This window comes from Cygnus atratus, chromosome 23 (assembly GCF_013377495.2).
Source record: "Cygnus atratus isolate AKBS03 ecotype Queensland, Australia chromosome 23, CAtr_DNAZoo_HiC_assembly, whole genome shotgun sequence".
Taxonomy (NCBI): Eukaryota; Metazoa; Chordata; class Aves; order Anseriformes; family Anatidae; genus Cygnus; species Cygnus atratus.
In genome coordinates, this window is record NC_066384.1 from 4,812,256 (window position 1) to 4,830,209 (window position 17,954).

Here is a 17,954-nt window from a genome sequence, read left to right on the forward strand (position 1 = left end):
AAGCCAATGAGTTTGGCAAGTTTTGCAGTAAACAAGCTAGAACTTTCCACTGGATGAAGGGACTAGTAATGGTTGTTCAGATCCAGCTCAGGCAAACAGAAATTACTGATCACTGCTGTTTAAAGGCTAATGGGTTGCTCATACGGCAAAGTTGCAAAAAAAAAAAGGTATGAGCTGAGTGTCATGCCACTATACACTGGCAAAACTTGACTTCAGCTGGCAGTCACAGTGATGGGACTGAGAATCAAATGGCCAAGGGGAAGCAAACTCCACTCCTGACCATCCTTCAGGAAGGAAACCTGTGGCCAAGAAGCCCCCATCAGTGCAGGCTCCACTTTAGCCAACTGATATCTAACTTCTCAGAAGCCAATGCATTTCTGGCAATATATTAACATGAAAATAATTAGTTAAAATGCATCTGTGTAATTAACTTATATTGGTGAATGAAGCTGCTTCCCACACAGACCAGGGCTTAACTTGCTTTTGATTTTCTTTTAAGTGTGTTAGGAAAAAATTGTCAGGTAGCTTCCCAGCAGCAGAACATTAATGCTGCCTTCACTCGTACAGATCACACAGAAACTGCTAAGAGATGGGAAATCATTCTGTCAAATCTTATTTCAAAATAGTTACATTAAAACAGTAACTAACAATACCAGGCAATTCCATCAGATTTCAATAGGCCAAAACAACAGACATCATTTCCAGTTGGGCAGGCCTGTAGGCTCCATCATCTGTAAGGTGTTTGTTTGCTGCTTCTCATATCAAACGGTATTTTTTCTGTCCTGCCAATCATCGCATTCCTCAGCAGAAAGGCTCTGCACTTCAAAGCAAGGTCATACCTTAATACGATGGTCATCTTTGTCAATTATCGTTGCTACTCTTATCAGGATGGGATTTCTTTTGTCTACAGCCTCTAACTTCATATTAACTTGGAATCCGTGAGCAGGACGCTGGAAGACAAGATCATAAGCAGAATGCTAAAAAGTCAGGGCATTCACAACTAGTTGCCTTCTCTGAATAAAATGCACTGGATGTTTCATACACCAGTCAAATGTTTTTGCAGCTTTGGCCCCTGACCTCATATGGCAGACTACTTCAGAGGTTAAAGTAAGAGTTTTCTAAAGGAATAGGCTGTCCATTTGTCAGAAGTCCAAAATTACTCAAGGAGAAGCCTGAGCTTTCCCACAAAAAAAAAAAGGAACATCTCAGTCAGTGCAAGAGGCCCTTCCTTGACAGAAAAGACCAAATACGACCACAATCTCCACTAATACACAGACTGAACAGTCTTGACAGCAAAACTGCTCAACATGGCAGAGAGATTACCTTACGGTTGACAAGGATGCTGGCCAGCTTACTTCTGTCTCACATCAGAATACCTGAAATGCCGCTGTGGGACACCTCCCTTCACTACACTACAGAGAATGATTCTTAGCATCAGATGCAGCCACCTCTGCTTCTGGATACTAACAGAGTTACCTTCATTTGGTGCTTGGGCTGGGAAACAAGTGACTTCACTTCAGTGCACTGCAAAATTCTTCCTCTGGCACAGACATTTTGCCTTAACTGTAACCTGGCAATTCCAGACACTCCTCTTCCTTCCCAGAGTAAAGAGGATACAAAAATCCCCACTTCCAAGACAACCAGAGGTATTTCACATCTTTGCTTTGAGCCTGGGCTTAAGCCTCTCTCGTGCAACAATGGTGCAGGACCAGGAGCCCATGGGTCAGAACAGTAACTGCCATCTACTTCTTATGATAACTGCACCTGCTTGTTATCACTTGTTGAAAACTGTGGCACTGGGGTGCCACAGTATGGTGCTGGGACATGAGAACAGTTCCAGCCACAGGAGTCTCACGCCCACAGCTGCTCATTTACCGTTTGCCTCAAACCCCGGCAGTCACAGTACTTTGTAAAAATTCCAGGATGCCCTTTGACCTGACGTGTGCCCTCTGCAGCACCTGTGGATGTAAACCTCTATGTAACAGACAGCGTTTACCAATTTGTTTTCCATTTATTTTTGAAGGACTGTGAATTCCTCCTCTGAACTCCTCACCTGGGGGTTATGGAGCACTGGGCACTCATTCAGAACACACCCCTCTTCACTTCTGCACACAAAGGTCAGGGGAAATGACAGTTCCAAATCATGTCTTTGAACAAGATCGGGTTAACGAAAAGATTAATATCATCACTCTTTCCTCACAATCTTCCTTACCCTTTTCACTGTCAGCAGCTGGGTAAAGGGAAAGAGGTCGCTTCTGAGATGAGGGGATTACAGACTCCAAACCTCAAGTTTCCCTTCAGTCTTTTCACCTGGATACAAGCTTTTATCCGCAGGCTTCCAGCCACGTGGTACATCAGAAGCCAAGCAATCTAAACTGCATTTAGTTTTAAGAGTGTCTTATTGAGCCAGCCAACATTGTCTGACTTTCTTGGGGAAAGAGTGTGAGTGCTAGAGAACAAAACACTGCCCAGAAGAGGAGTCTATTTGAGTCTTGCTGAAGGGTTGCTGCCTTTTTGGAATGGCTTCTGAATGTTTTTGAATTGACATCCCAAGACAACGGGTTGAAATAGTGATGCTGACAATGAAGCTGTCTTCTCCTATGTTTTTGGACAGAGGGAAAGGCAGAAATCCAGACACAAGATCTGCTATTTGTGCTGAAGATCAGTGTCTCCAGACTACATACATTAGCTCTTGAAAACTGTTAAAAAATAATTCAGTGAGAAATGCCAGTTCTGGCTCTCAACCCGTATTTTTATGTACTGATTTCCTGTAATTGCTAGCTGGAAAAATAATAATAATAATACAAAAATCAATAACCGTGCCATGTATTTGCACTTCAGACCAACCACGCCAGAAAAATAATGAGATTTGATCCTGGAAGAGTTCTATTAACTGTTGTTATATCAAATGCAATTTTTTTTCTGTCTCATTTTCATGAAACAGTCTTGGATGCTAATTTAGACTCCCAAGTTTCATGAGAGCCAGAATTGGCCCTTCTACCGTTCTCTCAAAGCCAGATATCTGGACGAACAAAGCAATGGCTGCAGAAATTGATGAAAAACAGGAAGAGAGTCAGACAAGGCACTTAAATTCCTCCTTGGGAAGATGCTTCATTTTGGAAGAATCCAAAAGAGGGAGTACCCATATTAACAAGGCTCCCTGTACTGAGCAAAGCCCTATTATCTTCAGGTGACATTTCTTAACGCCTTTTATATTCTGAAAATCTGAGGAAGCGATGCTGTAATGAGAGATTACTGAGGACTGGAGAGTGGCAGTTTTAAGTAGGTTGCACTCCACCGTTTCTTTTTGTCAGAGAGAATTTTATCATCTTTCCAAAACATTTGTCTCTACAACACAAGTTCTGTTGTTCCTCTATCGTGCATTAGACCATTTGCTGCATTCCCTCTCTCTTGTATTCTGAAATTTCCCATTTTCCAGCACTGTTGGGATTTTGCGAACGCAGCTCAGAAAAAGGCTGAGCCTACGCTGGGGGTAACAAACGCGTCCTACTGACAAGCCTCACTCATTATCCAGCATGCTGCCTCCGAGGTGCTCCGCATGCTGCGCTTCGTGATTGAAGATGCTGTCTGCCCAGCTCTGGAAAACCTTAATCCAAGGGATGCTTTGGAGTTCCACTGTGCTGCAGATAACTCCAGCTGTGGCCTCACAGCTCTGTAAAGAGGCAAACCCAGCCTCTTCCTATTACGTGACACCCGCCTTGACAACCTACAACAATTTCAAATGGACACCTGCTGAAATCTAGCAATTATCAGCCTTGCTTGGCTGGATTTTCACTTCCCTTATCTGAGGCCTCCTTGATTGCTTTTCCTCCTCAGTCCCAAAGACCTTACCCACAAAATATAAGGGAGGGCTGCAGGTATTAACCTGCAAGTCTAACTTTATCAAAAAGATTCAAGGCAAATATCACGATGGCTTAGCAAAGTTTTTAAACACACTGCAAAGTGTAGCAATGTGAGCCAGCACCATGGAAGACACTGCTAAGAAATAAAAAAAACACCAACTCTGGAATTTATTTATGAAGTTATTTTAAAGGCTTTTGTTGCATTTCTGCTCACAGTGAGCTTCCAGATAAATGCACTGAACTCCACTGTAAGAAACTGAAGCTCAGGCTCCCATGGTTGAGAGAATCTGACAATCTTCAGATTTAAGTCTGCGGGATGGTCTTACTCCATTCTAGGAGTCTGGCAGAGATGCTCTATCACCTGCAGTATGCTTATTCCTGCGGAGGGCACAGCTGGCTCCTCCCTACAAGAACTAAGATCGGTATCGGTACACGCTAGTCCTTGACAGGAACTTCTCACTCTACCTTCATTTTATCCTCACTAACCAAGGGAAAGGGGGATTTACACAACTTCAAGGGGAAAATACTTCAGAGGAGTTTTTAAAATTTCATGTCGGTGAGAACAACCAATGGGAGGAATTCCAGACATCACTTTCCCTTCAAACATATACACATACCACTTCTTCTCCTCCCTTCCTCACCAAACATCCCCAGTTGCAGACCGGTGATACCCCCTTCTGATCCCGACGAAGGGAGCATCTGGAGTCTCCTCAGCCAGCACCAGTCCTGCTCACATCATCTGGGAGAACCCCTCTGCCCACCCAGTCAGACCTCGAGCAAAATGCCATCTCCTTCTCCTCTCAGTGCCCCCTCTCACGCAAGGTATTGTACTGTCCCTCACACGTACCTCTGAAAGCTACAGTCATCTGTAGGGTCTGAAGGCTCTTCCCTTAATACTTCTAAGGGAGAAACTGATGAGAAACTGAAGACATTTCGCGAAAAATTCTTTCCAAGAGAGCTTTCCATGACTTTTTTTTTTTTTTAGCCATGTAGCATGTAACCTGTTCTGTGTTCTGTTTCAGCAGAACACAGAGAGCTGATTTTAAACTCAGGCTCAAAGTAAAAAACACACTTTCACCCTCTTAGTACAGACATGGCAAACCACCACCAAATACAACATCTAGAAAGAAAGGGTAGATAACAGAAGCTTCCCCTACTCTTCTGACCTAAGAAAATCAAAGAGATTCACCAACCAGTTTGAATGCTCTTGCTGGGGCTGCCTGGGAATTAGTTTCTTCCAAGTATTTCTGCCATGAGAAGGCTTTAGGATCCTTGTATCCTGAAAAACATGAAGAATTAATATTTAAGTAAGAAAAACCCAGCTATTGTTATAAATAACAGAAAAGCAGCTATGTAGCACACGTTTATTTTGTTAACTTAGCACTTTAAAAGGATGGCACTGGGAAGTGTTGTTCATACATATTACTTACAGCACACACAACAGCACTGCAAGTTTTCTGAGCTTCTACACAGGCCTTTAACCCTGACCGGAAAAACCTGAAGAGTTCGTTTCTGTACAGCTTAATCAATTCTTATTCTCTAGAGAAAGCTGCCAATTAAGTTAGTCAGAGGATTCTGTGATGTGCAATGGCATCACTAAATTAATTTCCTATTTTATTAACCATTCTATGTGTGAGTGCCTGCCAGATTGTAGGAACTTCTCATCTCCTCCTACCTACTCACCCATAGCCGAATAAAATTAGCAGTCTCGAAGTAAGAGGCTCTGTCACCATTACCTACCTACCCAGACACCTACATGACTGTGCTACTCTAACGACAACGGGATGCATCTCTCTGGCAGCAACTCCTAAGCTGCGTTTAAGAAACTGCTCTACCTTTTTTCCCCTCCCTATTTCAGTATTTTTTAGCCTCAATATTGTTTCCTTTTGGCAGGAGCACCTAATCACTAGTTGCATAGGACAGTCTGCAAATTGCTGCACATAAATCTTTCAGCAGAGAAATGAGAATTCACTGCAGATTCTCTTAGGGGCACAGGCAATCGTGATGTGAGTAGGGGAGCTGCATGCCACAGCCTTGTTGCACTTTCCAGAAGCAGGAACAGAGGTGGTGGTGCTGAAGAATAAGGGTCTATAACCCCTTTAGCATCTACGGTAAAAGGCACTAAGGCAAATTCTTCCACTGCAGAGGCAGCTTGTAGTGCTACCCACTCTACTAAACTTGATATGCAGTAATTACAGAATTTCTTGCTCCAAGGCTGTCAATCTAGCAAAGAGCAGACATTATTTTTTTATTATTTTTAAGGTGAATAAGCACTTGCATTGCCTGAAAACAACACTCGTTTTCCTGTAGGTTCTGTCCTTTTTCATTTGCCCAACATTCTTTTCATTTACTGAATTCCAGTGCAGCAGAAGGAGATGTGGCTTCAGTTATTCCTTCTTTTTCAGAAATTCCATCCCATTATCTATAAAATCACGATATCGATTCCTCCTTCTTCCAGCTCACCTTAGAGGAAATTCTGAAAATACTTCAAATTTCTTTCCCTTGTGAAATCAAATTCAATTGCAAATTACCAAACCTTGTTCCTTTGCTTGAAAGAGCTGTAAAACAAAATAAACTGCAGTGGCAAAACGTATGAACAATAACATTGTTCAGTCGGTAAAGAAACGAATACTGAATGGAATCTATAAATTCCTGTAAATCTTGCAAATACGTAATTATGTGGAAGATAAAGCCTACAGGTTTTTTGACTGAGGCAGGAAATAAGTCTCACTTTCAACATACCAGGTGGTGTTGTCAGCGGGGTTCCAGTTTCTTGGCAATAGCCAACAGGACGAATATATGGGCTGCTAGCTTCACACCTGAATCAAAGAGGAGAAGTTGGCACCAGTCAGTTTTAATGCAAAAAGAAAAGAAGAATTTCAGATGCTGTCTGATATGCTTTTGCTAGGGTAGCAGATGCTTTCAGTGGGTGTGATCACGATGTAAAAGACAAGCATTACCTCGTTAGAATGTATAAAGCCAAGTTTTCAAGGCATTCAAGCTGCCCCAAAAGATGTCTGTTGCTTTAAAAAACGACAACAAAAAAGCTCCCCCCACAGGCCATACAAACCACAGATCAGCCTGGACATAGACCATTCAAGCTAAAATATGAAGGAAGCAAGCAAACAAAAACCAAACTCTTGTCCCTAACTGAAACCCAAGCTTTGGAAGAAGGGGCAATGACTTTCAATATCTTGCCAAGAACTACACGTTACCCATTAACTCCAGCTGAAACCTACTGGTAGTTTGCCTGGTTCCCAGTTTTATTGCATATATACATCTTCTGAGCTCCCAAAGGAGGGGATGTGTCCATTTGTGACAGCCCCTTTTGTCACATCTGCTCTGAGGAAGGGACCAAAACAGCCCTTCAGACTGAGGAAAAAACTGTGTTTTCAGCCAAATGCTACTCTGAAGCTTTGTTTGCTTGTGTTTCCTATTAACATTTCCAAATTCCAAACAAAACATGGCATGGAAACAAAGCTTCATGGGCTACAATGGTAAAGGAACTAGATCTGAAGACCTGCTAATCGAAACACCAGTGCTACAAAGCTCTGGATGATATATTTATGGCAAAGAAAGAAAAGACTCTCTTGGCACCAGAGAGGTACCTATTCTGAAAAAAAAATAAAATCATACAAAAGGAGGTGAGGGAGAAAACACAGAACACTGATTGAATCAGTGCTATGTAGATAAGCATGTGCCTTGTGTTGCTTTCACAGGCAAATTCAAAGAAAGTTTCTCCATTCATGTGGGCTGGGAAACCTGGGCCAAAGAGCGAAAATGGTTTTTAGACTAACGCTTCACCTGGCCCCAGCATGAGGGGCGGGGATCAAGATGCAGATGCAGAACAATGGTAGTGCAGGTCAGGACTTCAAAGCCTAAATGTTGGCAATCCCTTCTATTTTTGAAGTGCCTTATCTAAACTCTGCTGAAGCAAATGGGAAGATTTTTATTGACTTCAGTACTACCTACTTCCAAACGTAAGTTTGCAGGGAAACATGCCAACAGCCATTACTAGCTCTAGAGGAGAGGATGTTACTAATTAGAGGTGTTTGTCACCAGTGGAGCTTACTGCTTTTTATTTCAGTTCTGCCGGAGGATAACATGAACACTGCCTAACCTGGCCTCCACTCACCAGCTGCGTTTCCTCAAACACTGCTCTAGCAGTTCAGGTGAACCCCACTGACTTTGCACGGAGCCAGCTGAAGGGTGGACAAACAGCAGGGGAAACTACTGGGCAGTGTCACTTGGTAAAAACCCCAAACAACCATTCAGATATTTGAAAGCTGATTTAAGATCCCAACTTTAGTGACTACACTTAAAATATTAGATGTTAGTATTAGTGACGGAGTGAAATAAACCACGGTCTACTTGCAGACATATATTAGAAATAGATTCTCTTTACCAGTAGTCGTAATTCTCATCCCAGTTATCAAAATGAACTAGCAGGCGGTTATCCACCATGTCAGTGATGGTTGCAACACACATCAGTGACGGCTTCTTCTTGTCCACTGCCTCTAGTTTCATTCCCAGACGAAAACCAGATGGTGTGACAGGCTGAGGGACAGGACATCAGGAAAGGGAAATCAGCCACACTCTAGCCCACGCCATTTAAATCACTGTTATAAACTCATTAGTTGCAGGTTATAACCCTGAAACCCACAGACCAAAACACAAGTCACTAGCAAGAGGGCTACAGGCAAGATTTCCATGTATTCTGGCAATAAATGTTACTATTTCTGAAAAAGAGCTGGTGCAGCCTGAGTAACAGAATCTCCACGTACACAACAACACAGATTCGAAGGCTAAAATGCCTTAGCACCTTAGCCCAAACCAAACCATTCTGTGATTCTATGCACAGTTTTGTGCTGCTAAGCACTGGCTGACGATAAGCATGAGCATTGATGGTCCTCTCTTATTAGTGGAAAAGTTGGAGAGTATCCAGACACAAATCTACGTGGTTGGGCCCTGATCCCACTGCAGACAGCGCTCAGTCCATCGGCAGCACCAAATCCACCAGGCTGTGGACTTTGTGTCATTTCAGTGACACAGAATGGGAAGCAGTGTTATAAACAAACTGAAGCTAACAACCAGAAGGAAAACAACAGTGGGTGAAGGATGAAAAATACTCAAGATCCATAGCCTCATAATAAATCCCATGGCGCACATGAGCATGCTGCTGGAAACCAGAAATTATTTTGGAAATGATTAAATTAGAGGAAAGTGACACAAATATCTTGACTGCAGGGACACAGCAAAACAGACTGTTGTAATATATTTAACAAATGGTAGAGTAAATCTTTTCCTCCAGTATTAAGGAAGAAGGGAAATACAAATTCTCTGCCTGGAAAGCCAGTGATTGGGGGAAGGAAAAAATTGTACTAGCTTCCATCTTACAAATAAATCACAGCAGGAAATAGCTTGCACCTGATTGTACCATGGTTGTACCTCTGACATGAGCATATTAAAAACATGTAAATATTCTGGTCAAAACTTGCTTAGCATCAGACCTATTTGAAAACATCTTGTATTCAATATCACCACTTACAGTGCTGAGGGTCTTAAAAAGGCTTTTTGGAGCTGCTTGAGCTTTGCAATTCTTCAAATAGGAAGCCCAATTAAATTCTCCCTCCTTGAAACCTAGAAAGAGAGATAAAAAGATTGTTTTACACAGACCCATTACGTTCAGATTGGTTTTTCAGAAATGGAAATTACCTGGGAAGAATATGAACTTTGCATGATAACTGCCCTTCTACAATCTTCAGGGGTTTTGCATTTTGGCTAAAACATCTCTCTCTTTTTCAGTATAATGTCCAATCATTAATCTCAACCTTCAAACGTTTCTAGGAAATTGAATGCCAGGAAGAATAAAGTTCTGAATCCCAAAGAAACTCCTTGCTTTACAAGCTCACCCAATAAAGAGTTTCTAATTTGACTAACAACGTCAATCTTTGGGAACATCAAAAGGAAGTTGTTTTGTTCTTTTGTGATTCACTATGTTAATTACACCTCTTCCCTTTAAGCCACTCAGATTGAGTTCAACAATGAAATCATACTAAAAATGAAACATGCATAGCCAGGACAACTAGCTCTTAGCAGAATTTATGGCGTCTTGCACACCATCTTATTTTTTTCCGTACCTTTAGGAGGGAGCAGCTTATGGCTTGTTTTTTCACACCAGCCGACAGGATGGATGTCTGAGGAATCAGCATTAACCCAGAAGTCATAGCACTCCGGATAACCATCAAAATGTAATCGCATTCTATACCCTTGTACCTATAAGCAGGGGAGCTCTGATTATCATACATCATCATCATACAGAACCTAAAGAAAAATACTAACAAAATGTTTTTCCTGTATTTGGATTTATAGGTAAAAGCGTAAGACCTGGTCGATTTCTCAAAAGCCTAGTTCTATTTTTCCTCATTTACATCTCCCACTTTCCATGCTTTCCTCACTTCAAGGAGCTGACAACGAAACCGGTCAGTGTAACTTCAGTGGACTTGTTTTTATTCCATACCCCATATATTCCTGTGCTGCGACATCCAAAGTGCAAATGCAGCAGGAGAACACTTACGTCTATATCAGCTCGACACAGATTTCACAGAATTGGAGAAACACAGAATTTCCACTTGCTTATATTTACTAAGTCTTGGGGCCTAATTGCATTGTTCTTTTCCACACTCATTCATTGCATGGAATTAAAAGGTTTATTATTATTATGAAATACAGTTGCAAAAGTCTGACAGTAGGATTTCATGGATTCTTAACCACATAACAATATTCCTCCAGTGTCACTTTGAAATCCTCCTAATCATTAATTAATTAAAATACAACTATTCCTATGCTCCTACTTTTTATTGAAAAAAAAAAGTATCCTAAATGTAAATGGGATTTTTGGAATCGAAGACAGGAATAGCAACTACCTCAGCCACTGTAAGAACACAGAATCGAGATGGGTGTTCAGGGTCCAGCCCTTCCAATTTCATTCCAACTTTAAATCCATTTCGGCCTTGTGGGAATAATTGATACTGTGTGGGAGAGGAAAAAAAGACAGAGAAATTTGTTTTTAATTTCTGAAGAGAAAATCTATTGCAGAACATTCATCAGATACGCTTTGAATTTTCAACTCAGAGCAGAAAATTCTATCACTAAATGATTGCTGCTTTAATAGACAGACACAGGTACAGAGATCAATAACGGCGTGATCACCATATTTCAGGTTTACTTGTTATTCTAATTAATCTCTGAAAATCTGAAAAACACTGAACCATGAGTCTGTTGCAATTAACTGCGAACAAATCTTTCAGCAGATGCAGAAATGAGCTCTATTCAAACACAAAAGAATCCCCTTCACAGCCCAGTGTAGGAGGGCTGGCAGAAACAAACAGCCAGGAAAGCTAAAATCATTCTGCCTGTGTCAGCACGAGGTCAGCAGTCCAGACTTCTCCAAAAGGTAACTTTTCATCTTCAAATGGTAGAAGGGAGAAAGAATATTTAATCTGGAGCCCATTTACACAGCCATTCCAGAAAGCATTTGTGTTATTCATTTATTTGCAATCTGAATCCAAATTAAGCATCTGAAGTATAGCAAAGGCTTAAGAAGAAATTTTAACTGCAATTGCAAATAGCTTATTGCATCCACTGTAGTTAACTGCCTCTCCTTCTCATCTCATCCTGGACGCTGCAAACAGCTCTCTGCTTTGAAGAATTCACTGCGAGCTGAACTTTTAATTTGGGCTGCTGCACCAGAATGTAGAAGCAGCTTCCCCACATCTACATTCATCTTCTAACTTCAGTGCACCAGACTGTGGATGACCACAGCTTCCCTTCTAACAATTACTTCTCACTGAGGTAATCTCTGACACTCTCAGAGCTAGCTGACTTACAGTTTTCTACATAGGAAGGCTGGAAAGGGCGTAGTACAGCCACAGATGAAACACAGGACATAAGAAAGACATTAAACTGTTCCTCTATGATGTTGCTTAGCGATTGCCTAACAGCCAATTTATTCCGAGCTACCCAAAGCAGACCGAAACAGTCATTGTTTATTTGTGAGTGGGATTCAATTCATGGTTTTTACATCGCTGGTTTTGGATAAGACTCACAGGGTAGATGTTTGTTTCCACAGTGCTTCAGGGCTGGAAACAAACATGAGGTTTTTACTGCCTGCTTGCACCAAAATAGCTAATAAATGTAACTGCTGGTTTGAGGGTAGTCTCACATTCTGCTTGCATTGAGTTAGTAATTCTGGGAGGCTGCCTGAGAAAAACAATGAAAGAGCTGAAAAAGCTGCCAACCTCTCTGAACAGTTTTAGGGGAGCAGCTGGCATCCGTTCCTCTTCTAAGTAGGAAACCCAGTTCCATACCTTCTTCTTTGCAGGAACAACTAATCAAAAACAAAAACAAAAATGAGTGTTTCTCCCAGACATCTCCCGTTTTTCCCTCTCTCCTCTTTCTCCTCCCATTTCTGCAAGTCATTTTTACAGCACCCGGAGCAGCTCCAGGCAGCGGCGCTGCTCTCTGATCAGGTGCAGAGTTACTTTTACAGCAAGTAAGGAGGCAGCTCTGAGCTCAGCTCAGCCAATGCTGTTTTGCTGCTGTACCCCAGAGGAGGCAGTGTTACCCAACTTTTGAGGAACGGTACAAATTCCAACAGTAGGACAACCGTGCTCATTTCTCATTAACAAAAATTTATCATATCGCAGGTCAAATGAATTGTGGCACCCGAATTGCTGGAAGCTACCCATGGAAAGCTGCCACGGTAAAGTTTCAACAAGATATAGTAACTTAAAATAGAGGAAAATAATTCCTTCTGATAATTCACAGAGAAATAAAGGGTTAGATATGAACTAAATGACAGCACAGAGAGGCATATAATTGCAGCTGAAATAAACCTAAAACAAAACAAATGAAAAACCAAGTGAATTTTTGCTCAGTTCACAAGATTTTTTGTATACATAGATATATAAATATACATATTTATAACCTGCTAATACCACAGTGCACCTACTACAGAGGCAGCTACCAGTACATACATGTTGAAGACAACTTGGCAGGTGCTTGGATTCATTCTAGCAGAACCATGGTCATACACATAATAAATTATATTTTAAAAGCATATTAAAAATCTCCCCCCAGTTTAAGATATGCTAACTCCTTTAAGGTATGCAACAAATTTAACCCAAAGTTTGCAATCAATCTCATGTTGCTTACAACTTGTGTTCTATTTGTCATTTGTGGCTATGAAGCTCTCCAAAGTCAATGGAAACAAAGATTCTTATCGGCTTCAGTGAGCTTTGGATCAGACTGTCTCCTTCCAGATCCTCTACGCTGTGCCCAACATGCAGGCAAATCTAGCATATTCTCCCTAATACATTTCAGAAGACTGACTGTGGTAAGAGGGTTATGTACCTAAGAAGCTATTCTGAATGTGAAATGAGCTCTACTGTCCTTTCTTCTTCTGTTTACTATTATTCATTTTATAATAGCTAGTAAAATAATCTATAAACATTAAAGAAAAGAGACTATGAGCTTAGCTCACCTTGTTTTATTGGTTTAGTGTTTCTGCGGCTTTTCATATTATTTGATTTATTCTTCTCCTAGACACAGATACGTTAAAAAAAAGTTTAGCAATATTGTTGTTTCCTCCCTCTGATCATCTCACAATGCAGGTACAATAAGGATGTAACATGTAACTAACAGGAGTATTAGCTAGCATTATTTCCCTTTGAATAACCCTGCAAGAGCATTAGTAGAGTACGTTACATAAATAACTTTGATCCTGCAGTATCCCAAAATACTTTACAAATTACTTAATATGCTACTGAAGTTCACTTAAACATGGCCACTGAAGAGCAGTACGGGCCCTAAACCTCCATTACAATGCACAGGATTTGCTTTCTGCAGTGCTGGATTTACTGCTCACATAAGCAACCTCACTGTAATGCTCCATTTTCTTTCTCATTTCAGAGGTTCTTATGCCCATCTATGCCAGGGAACGGATACAGAAAAAAAAAATCACCGATGAAGCCCTGAAAGAAGCAGATGCTTCAAGGAACTACTGCCATAGATGAACACCCCAGAAAATGTCTCCCTGTGTCACATTCCAAGCCAGCTTGCCATTCACAGTTCTTCTATGAAGTTTTCAAACTCATTAATTCACCCAGGGTTTTCATTTCTCAATGTGAAACAAAAAGGGCAAAATGTGAAATGCAAAGCTGCCTGCCAAAGCACACCCTAGAAGAGAGAGTGGGGCAGTTTCAAATGAGGAAGAGGAGAAGGGGAAGAGACAGAGGGCAAGTACTTCTGCAAACATATATACTTAAATCTCTCTCATATGCATCACAGAGAAAAACTGAGCAATAAGATGAGCTAATCATCAGAAATTTCATGACATCAGAAATTTCAGCTTGCATTGCCACCAAGCACCTACCCCAGTGGCTCTCCATTAGAAAAACAAGTGCAATTCATGAACATAAATGTAATGGTTCAGGCCTGAGACTATGCACATGGCAGCAGAGTGCACACTTGCACAAAGGCCTCCTAAAAGGAGTAAGATGCTTAATGGAAATTAAGAAAAGATGAGATCAGGACTGAGGTACTTCTATGTGGACACCATTAATACATGTTTCTAGTAGTGCAGTGAATGTACACACAAGTACATTATAAAAAGCAATCAAACTCTGCTGTCTGACACTAATCTTTAGCTTCACACAGTATTTCTTGACTGTAGCTAGGTGTAATATTTGGGAGGGCATGTATTCTTATTGTGAAACAAGCTCAGTGCACATGGCTATAGCTACATCTATATTGCATTACTGTCTGAAATCTTGACTGTGACTTCAGATGAGCTATTCACCAACATGACTCCTCAGATTTCAGAACAGATATTCTCATTCCTGATGTAAATCAGAATCAGACCCAGACCATTCTCATGGGTACAGAACAACCTCCCTTGGCTCAGTTTTCCTTGCACAGTGAAATGCAAGCCACAGACTTCTATATGCTCTTTACAGTTCTCTTTAAAGAAAATACATGTGACCTTATTTACCTCATCCTCATCTGCATTTTCCTCATCATCCTCAGACTCCAGAAGCAGTCTTCTCTTCCTTCGGAGACGTTTGGCAGGTCTGTCAACCTCATTCATCTGACAGCCAATGCTGACATTAGGATTTCTGCTATTTCCCCTGTTTCTGCAATCATTTGGAATGTCTTTGGTATCACTAAATGTTCAAAATTGAAAACAAAAACAAATTAAAAGTCCAGCAATATTTCTGCAGTTTTCCAGCGTCTCTGTACCTGTTCGGCAGAATGAGGTTGCCTGGGCTGAGAACCTGAAGAAATGAAACATGTTTGCATGATTTGCCATATATTTACCTTTTAAAATACTTGACAGTACCTGAATAGCTATCGCTACCAAAGCGGCTCCAGCGGGTTTTTAATATTGCCTTTTTACAGCTTTGTGGAAAACAGGACATCGTCCTTATCTACAGGAGAGGGAACTGAGGCATCAAGCACACAATGAGAATTTATGCAAGTTGAGAAATTAGGATTGATATCCAGAAAAAAACTCTCCTCAGTTTGGCTTGGGAGCCTCAAGGGTAACAGGAAGGTCACCAGCAGAGCTTTGCAGGCAGCCCTGCTTCTGCCATGCCATGTTAACACTTGCTCTGAGGACTTCATTACTTTCACAGCGATGCTTCTCTCTAGCACAAAGTTATCCCTAAGCAGTTTTAAACACAGAAGAAGAAGAATCTGGGGTTTATTTACCTGTCCCTGTGCTGCTGAGAGCCTGTCTGAGTACAAAACTTTCCATTCGCAAAGCAATCCATTTGACCACGGGTTTGGAAAACAGAACAGGGCAAGTTGTCTTTGGACACTGCAGAAGCAAAGAAAAAGAAAACTATTAAAGTAAAATGTTAGAACTTTGTACTTTTTAAACACCTTTCATGCAAGGAGTTCTGTCAAAGTCCTTTGCAAACTTTCAGAGAACCTCAGTACCCCATTGTGAGGGAAGTAATTATTATCTGTACACTGGCATACAGAAAGAGTGTACCACCTCATTAAAGAAAAAACACTTATCTATAGTATTTTAATTTCAGAGAAGCTCTGTCCTCTGTAAAAGTATTAAAGAAGATATAATCTCAAGGCTGTAGCCAGGACACAATTACAGATCTTTTTATATTTCTTTATTCCTAGTAACCCTTTAACTTGAAAAGCAAATGTCAGATGAGTCCACCATGTTTGGATACTTTAAATACAGTTGGTTAAGTTTTAAAACTTCAGTCTTTATCTATACTTTGTACACAGGAAAAAAAATCTTTCATAGGCAGTCTTTAAAAATAGCATTATTGATGGGAAAATAGAAACAATTATTTCTGTATCTAGCAAGGAATATATATCAATCTTTCTTCTGAACGAAAGCATGAAAATACAAAGAGTAACTCCAATGTATTGTTTACTTTCTACTAATGTTTGGCTTTTTCCTAATGCAATTTAATTTATGTTGAATACTTTAACAAAATATGGTTTCGGTAATCCCCATTACCAGGCATCTGCACTATTCCAATGCATACTTCGCTCAAGTTCTCTGACATGCAAATTGTGCATGGGGCTCCTATGCATACGTCATTCCTATTCTGCACTTTGGGGCACCGTTTGTGTGCACTGGTTTGATCAATTCATTCCCGTATGCACCATTTAAGAGAAAAAAAAAAAAAAGCAAACAAGGCACCAGGCAATCAAAAACACTGAGATACGAGTCACTTCACTTCTTGTTTAAAACCATTTTCATAGTCTCCTTACCAGTACTTGCACTCATTCTGTTGAGATGACTGAGATTTTTCATTTATATCTGATTGCTCCCTACAGACTGATAGGGGATGTTGGATGGTCCTGGCTGGAATTCGGCAGACAGACTGCCTACACAGAGTGAACACAAGCCTGCTCGTGTTACAACTTAAAGCTTCTCCCTGTGCCACTGGGGACCAATGATTCCAGGCAGGGGGAAGGCAAAAGAGGGAAAATGTGTAAGAGCAACAGAGCTTGAAGAGCTTTGCTCAAATAGAAGTCACGCTGATAGATGGAATACACTTGGATTAAAAGGGTGTGAAAAATTCTTAGTGCTGAGGTGACCATGTAAGAACTGGTTCTTTGCCTGATGAATTGATGTTTCTGCAGCTCTCGCAGGCAAGAAGTACCCACAATCAGCAGGAATGTAAGCAAATGCCTGTAAGCAAAAGTGAATCTGCAGAGCTTACAATGAATTCTGAGATGAGAAGAGCCAACAGGGAAGACAGGTACAAAGCCTTCCTACCAGAAAACAGAAACAGTTCCATCAAGATCCTGGGGAAAGCCAACTGGCAGATGCTTGTCCAGGCAAGTAACGAGAGGAGAGATTGTTCTGTTCCCAAAAAAGAAATTCCCTCCATGGGTGTGTACAATTTCAGGGATGCAGCCCTGCCTTGACCAGCAATCCAGCACTGGATCACTTGGGCACTTTCACAAATAGCTCTACTGAAACACTTGATCAAAGGAAACAAGAGATTTACCAAGTAAGTGAGGCTGCCCAGCTGAACCAAGTGGGCTGGAATGAAAAACCTCAGAGGCTAACAGAAGGAAATCTGCTTTCAAATACCGGTTTCTGGAGAAACAGGGTAAGAAGAGGTCTGCAGAGAACCGTCTGAGATATTTCTTGTCCATTATATTGATGCATATGTCTAGTAACATGCTTACATTACCCTGTTAAAACTCAATTTCCCCTAATTTGGATTGCAGCAGCCTTGGAAATGACAAAGTTCTTGTGGCTAACAACGCACCTATCGACATGAGCCAGGTTACAGGCAACTCTCAAGGGTGTTCTCGCCAAACCGGGGATTCATTCGGGGCCACAAACGCCAGGTTGGCACAGCGCTGTGCCACCCGCTCATGCTCTGCATACACATGGAGGAATCTCACTGGAAGCTCCCGTCACCCCCAAGAGCAGTCCACTAAGGCACATCTGAGTTAGCACATCAGCCAGAGCACCTCAGCTATACACATCTTTAGCTCAGCCCTGGGCACTTCTGGCCTGAGGCACCCAGCAATGTC

General features: G+C 41.3%; 1 protein-coding gene across 4 annotated transcripts in view; it reads right to left on the reverse strand.

The window, feature by feature from the left end:
• LOC118257315 (lethal(3)malignant brain tumor-like protein 4) overlaps positions 1 to 17,954 on the reverse strand; it is a 50,892-nt gene that overhangs the window by 18,440 nt on the left and 14,498 nt on the right. For 3 of the 4 annotated variants that reach the window (XM_035565146.2, XM_035565145.2, XM_035565142.2), the window contains exons 2-12: positions 15,636 to 15,744; positions 14,917 to 15,088; positions 13,408 to 13,465; positions 12,164 to 12,252; positions 10,790 to 10,894; positions 10,004 to 10,139; positions 9,412 to 9,503; positions 8,269 to 8,420; positions 6,606 to 6,682; positions 5,057 to 5,142; positions 840 to 950 (exon numbers count right to left, since the gene is read on the reverse strand). In XM_035565146.2, coding sequence (XP_035421039.2) covers positions 840 to 950; positions 5,057 to 5,142; positions 6,606 to 6,682; positions 8,269 to 8,420; positions 9,412 to 9,503; positions 10,004 to 10,139; positions 10,790 to 10,894; positions 12,164 to 12,252; positions 13,408 to 13,465; positions 14,917 to 15,088; positions 15,636 to 15,744 — 1,187 coding nt within the window. The remainder of the gene's footprint in view (positions 1 to 839; positions 951 to 5,056; positions 5,143 to 6,605; positions 6,683 to 8,268; positions 8,421 to 9,411; positions 9,504 to 10,003; positions 10,140 to 10,789; positions 10,895 to 12,163; positions 12,253 to 13,407; positions 13,466 to 14,916; positions 15,089 to 15,635; positions 15,745 to 17,954) is intronic. The other variant, XM_035565144.2, reaches the window with a different exon arrangement.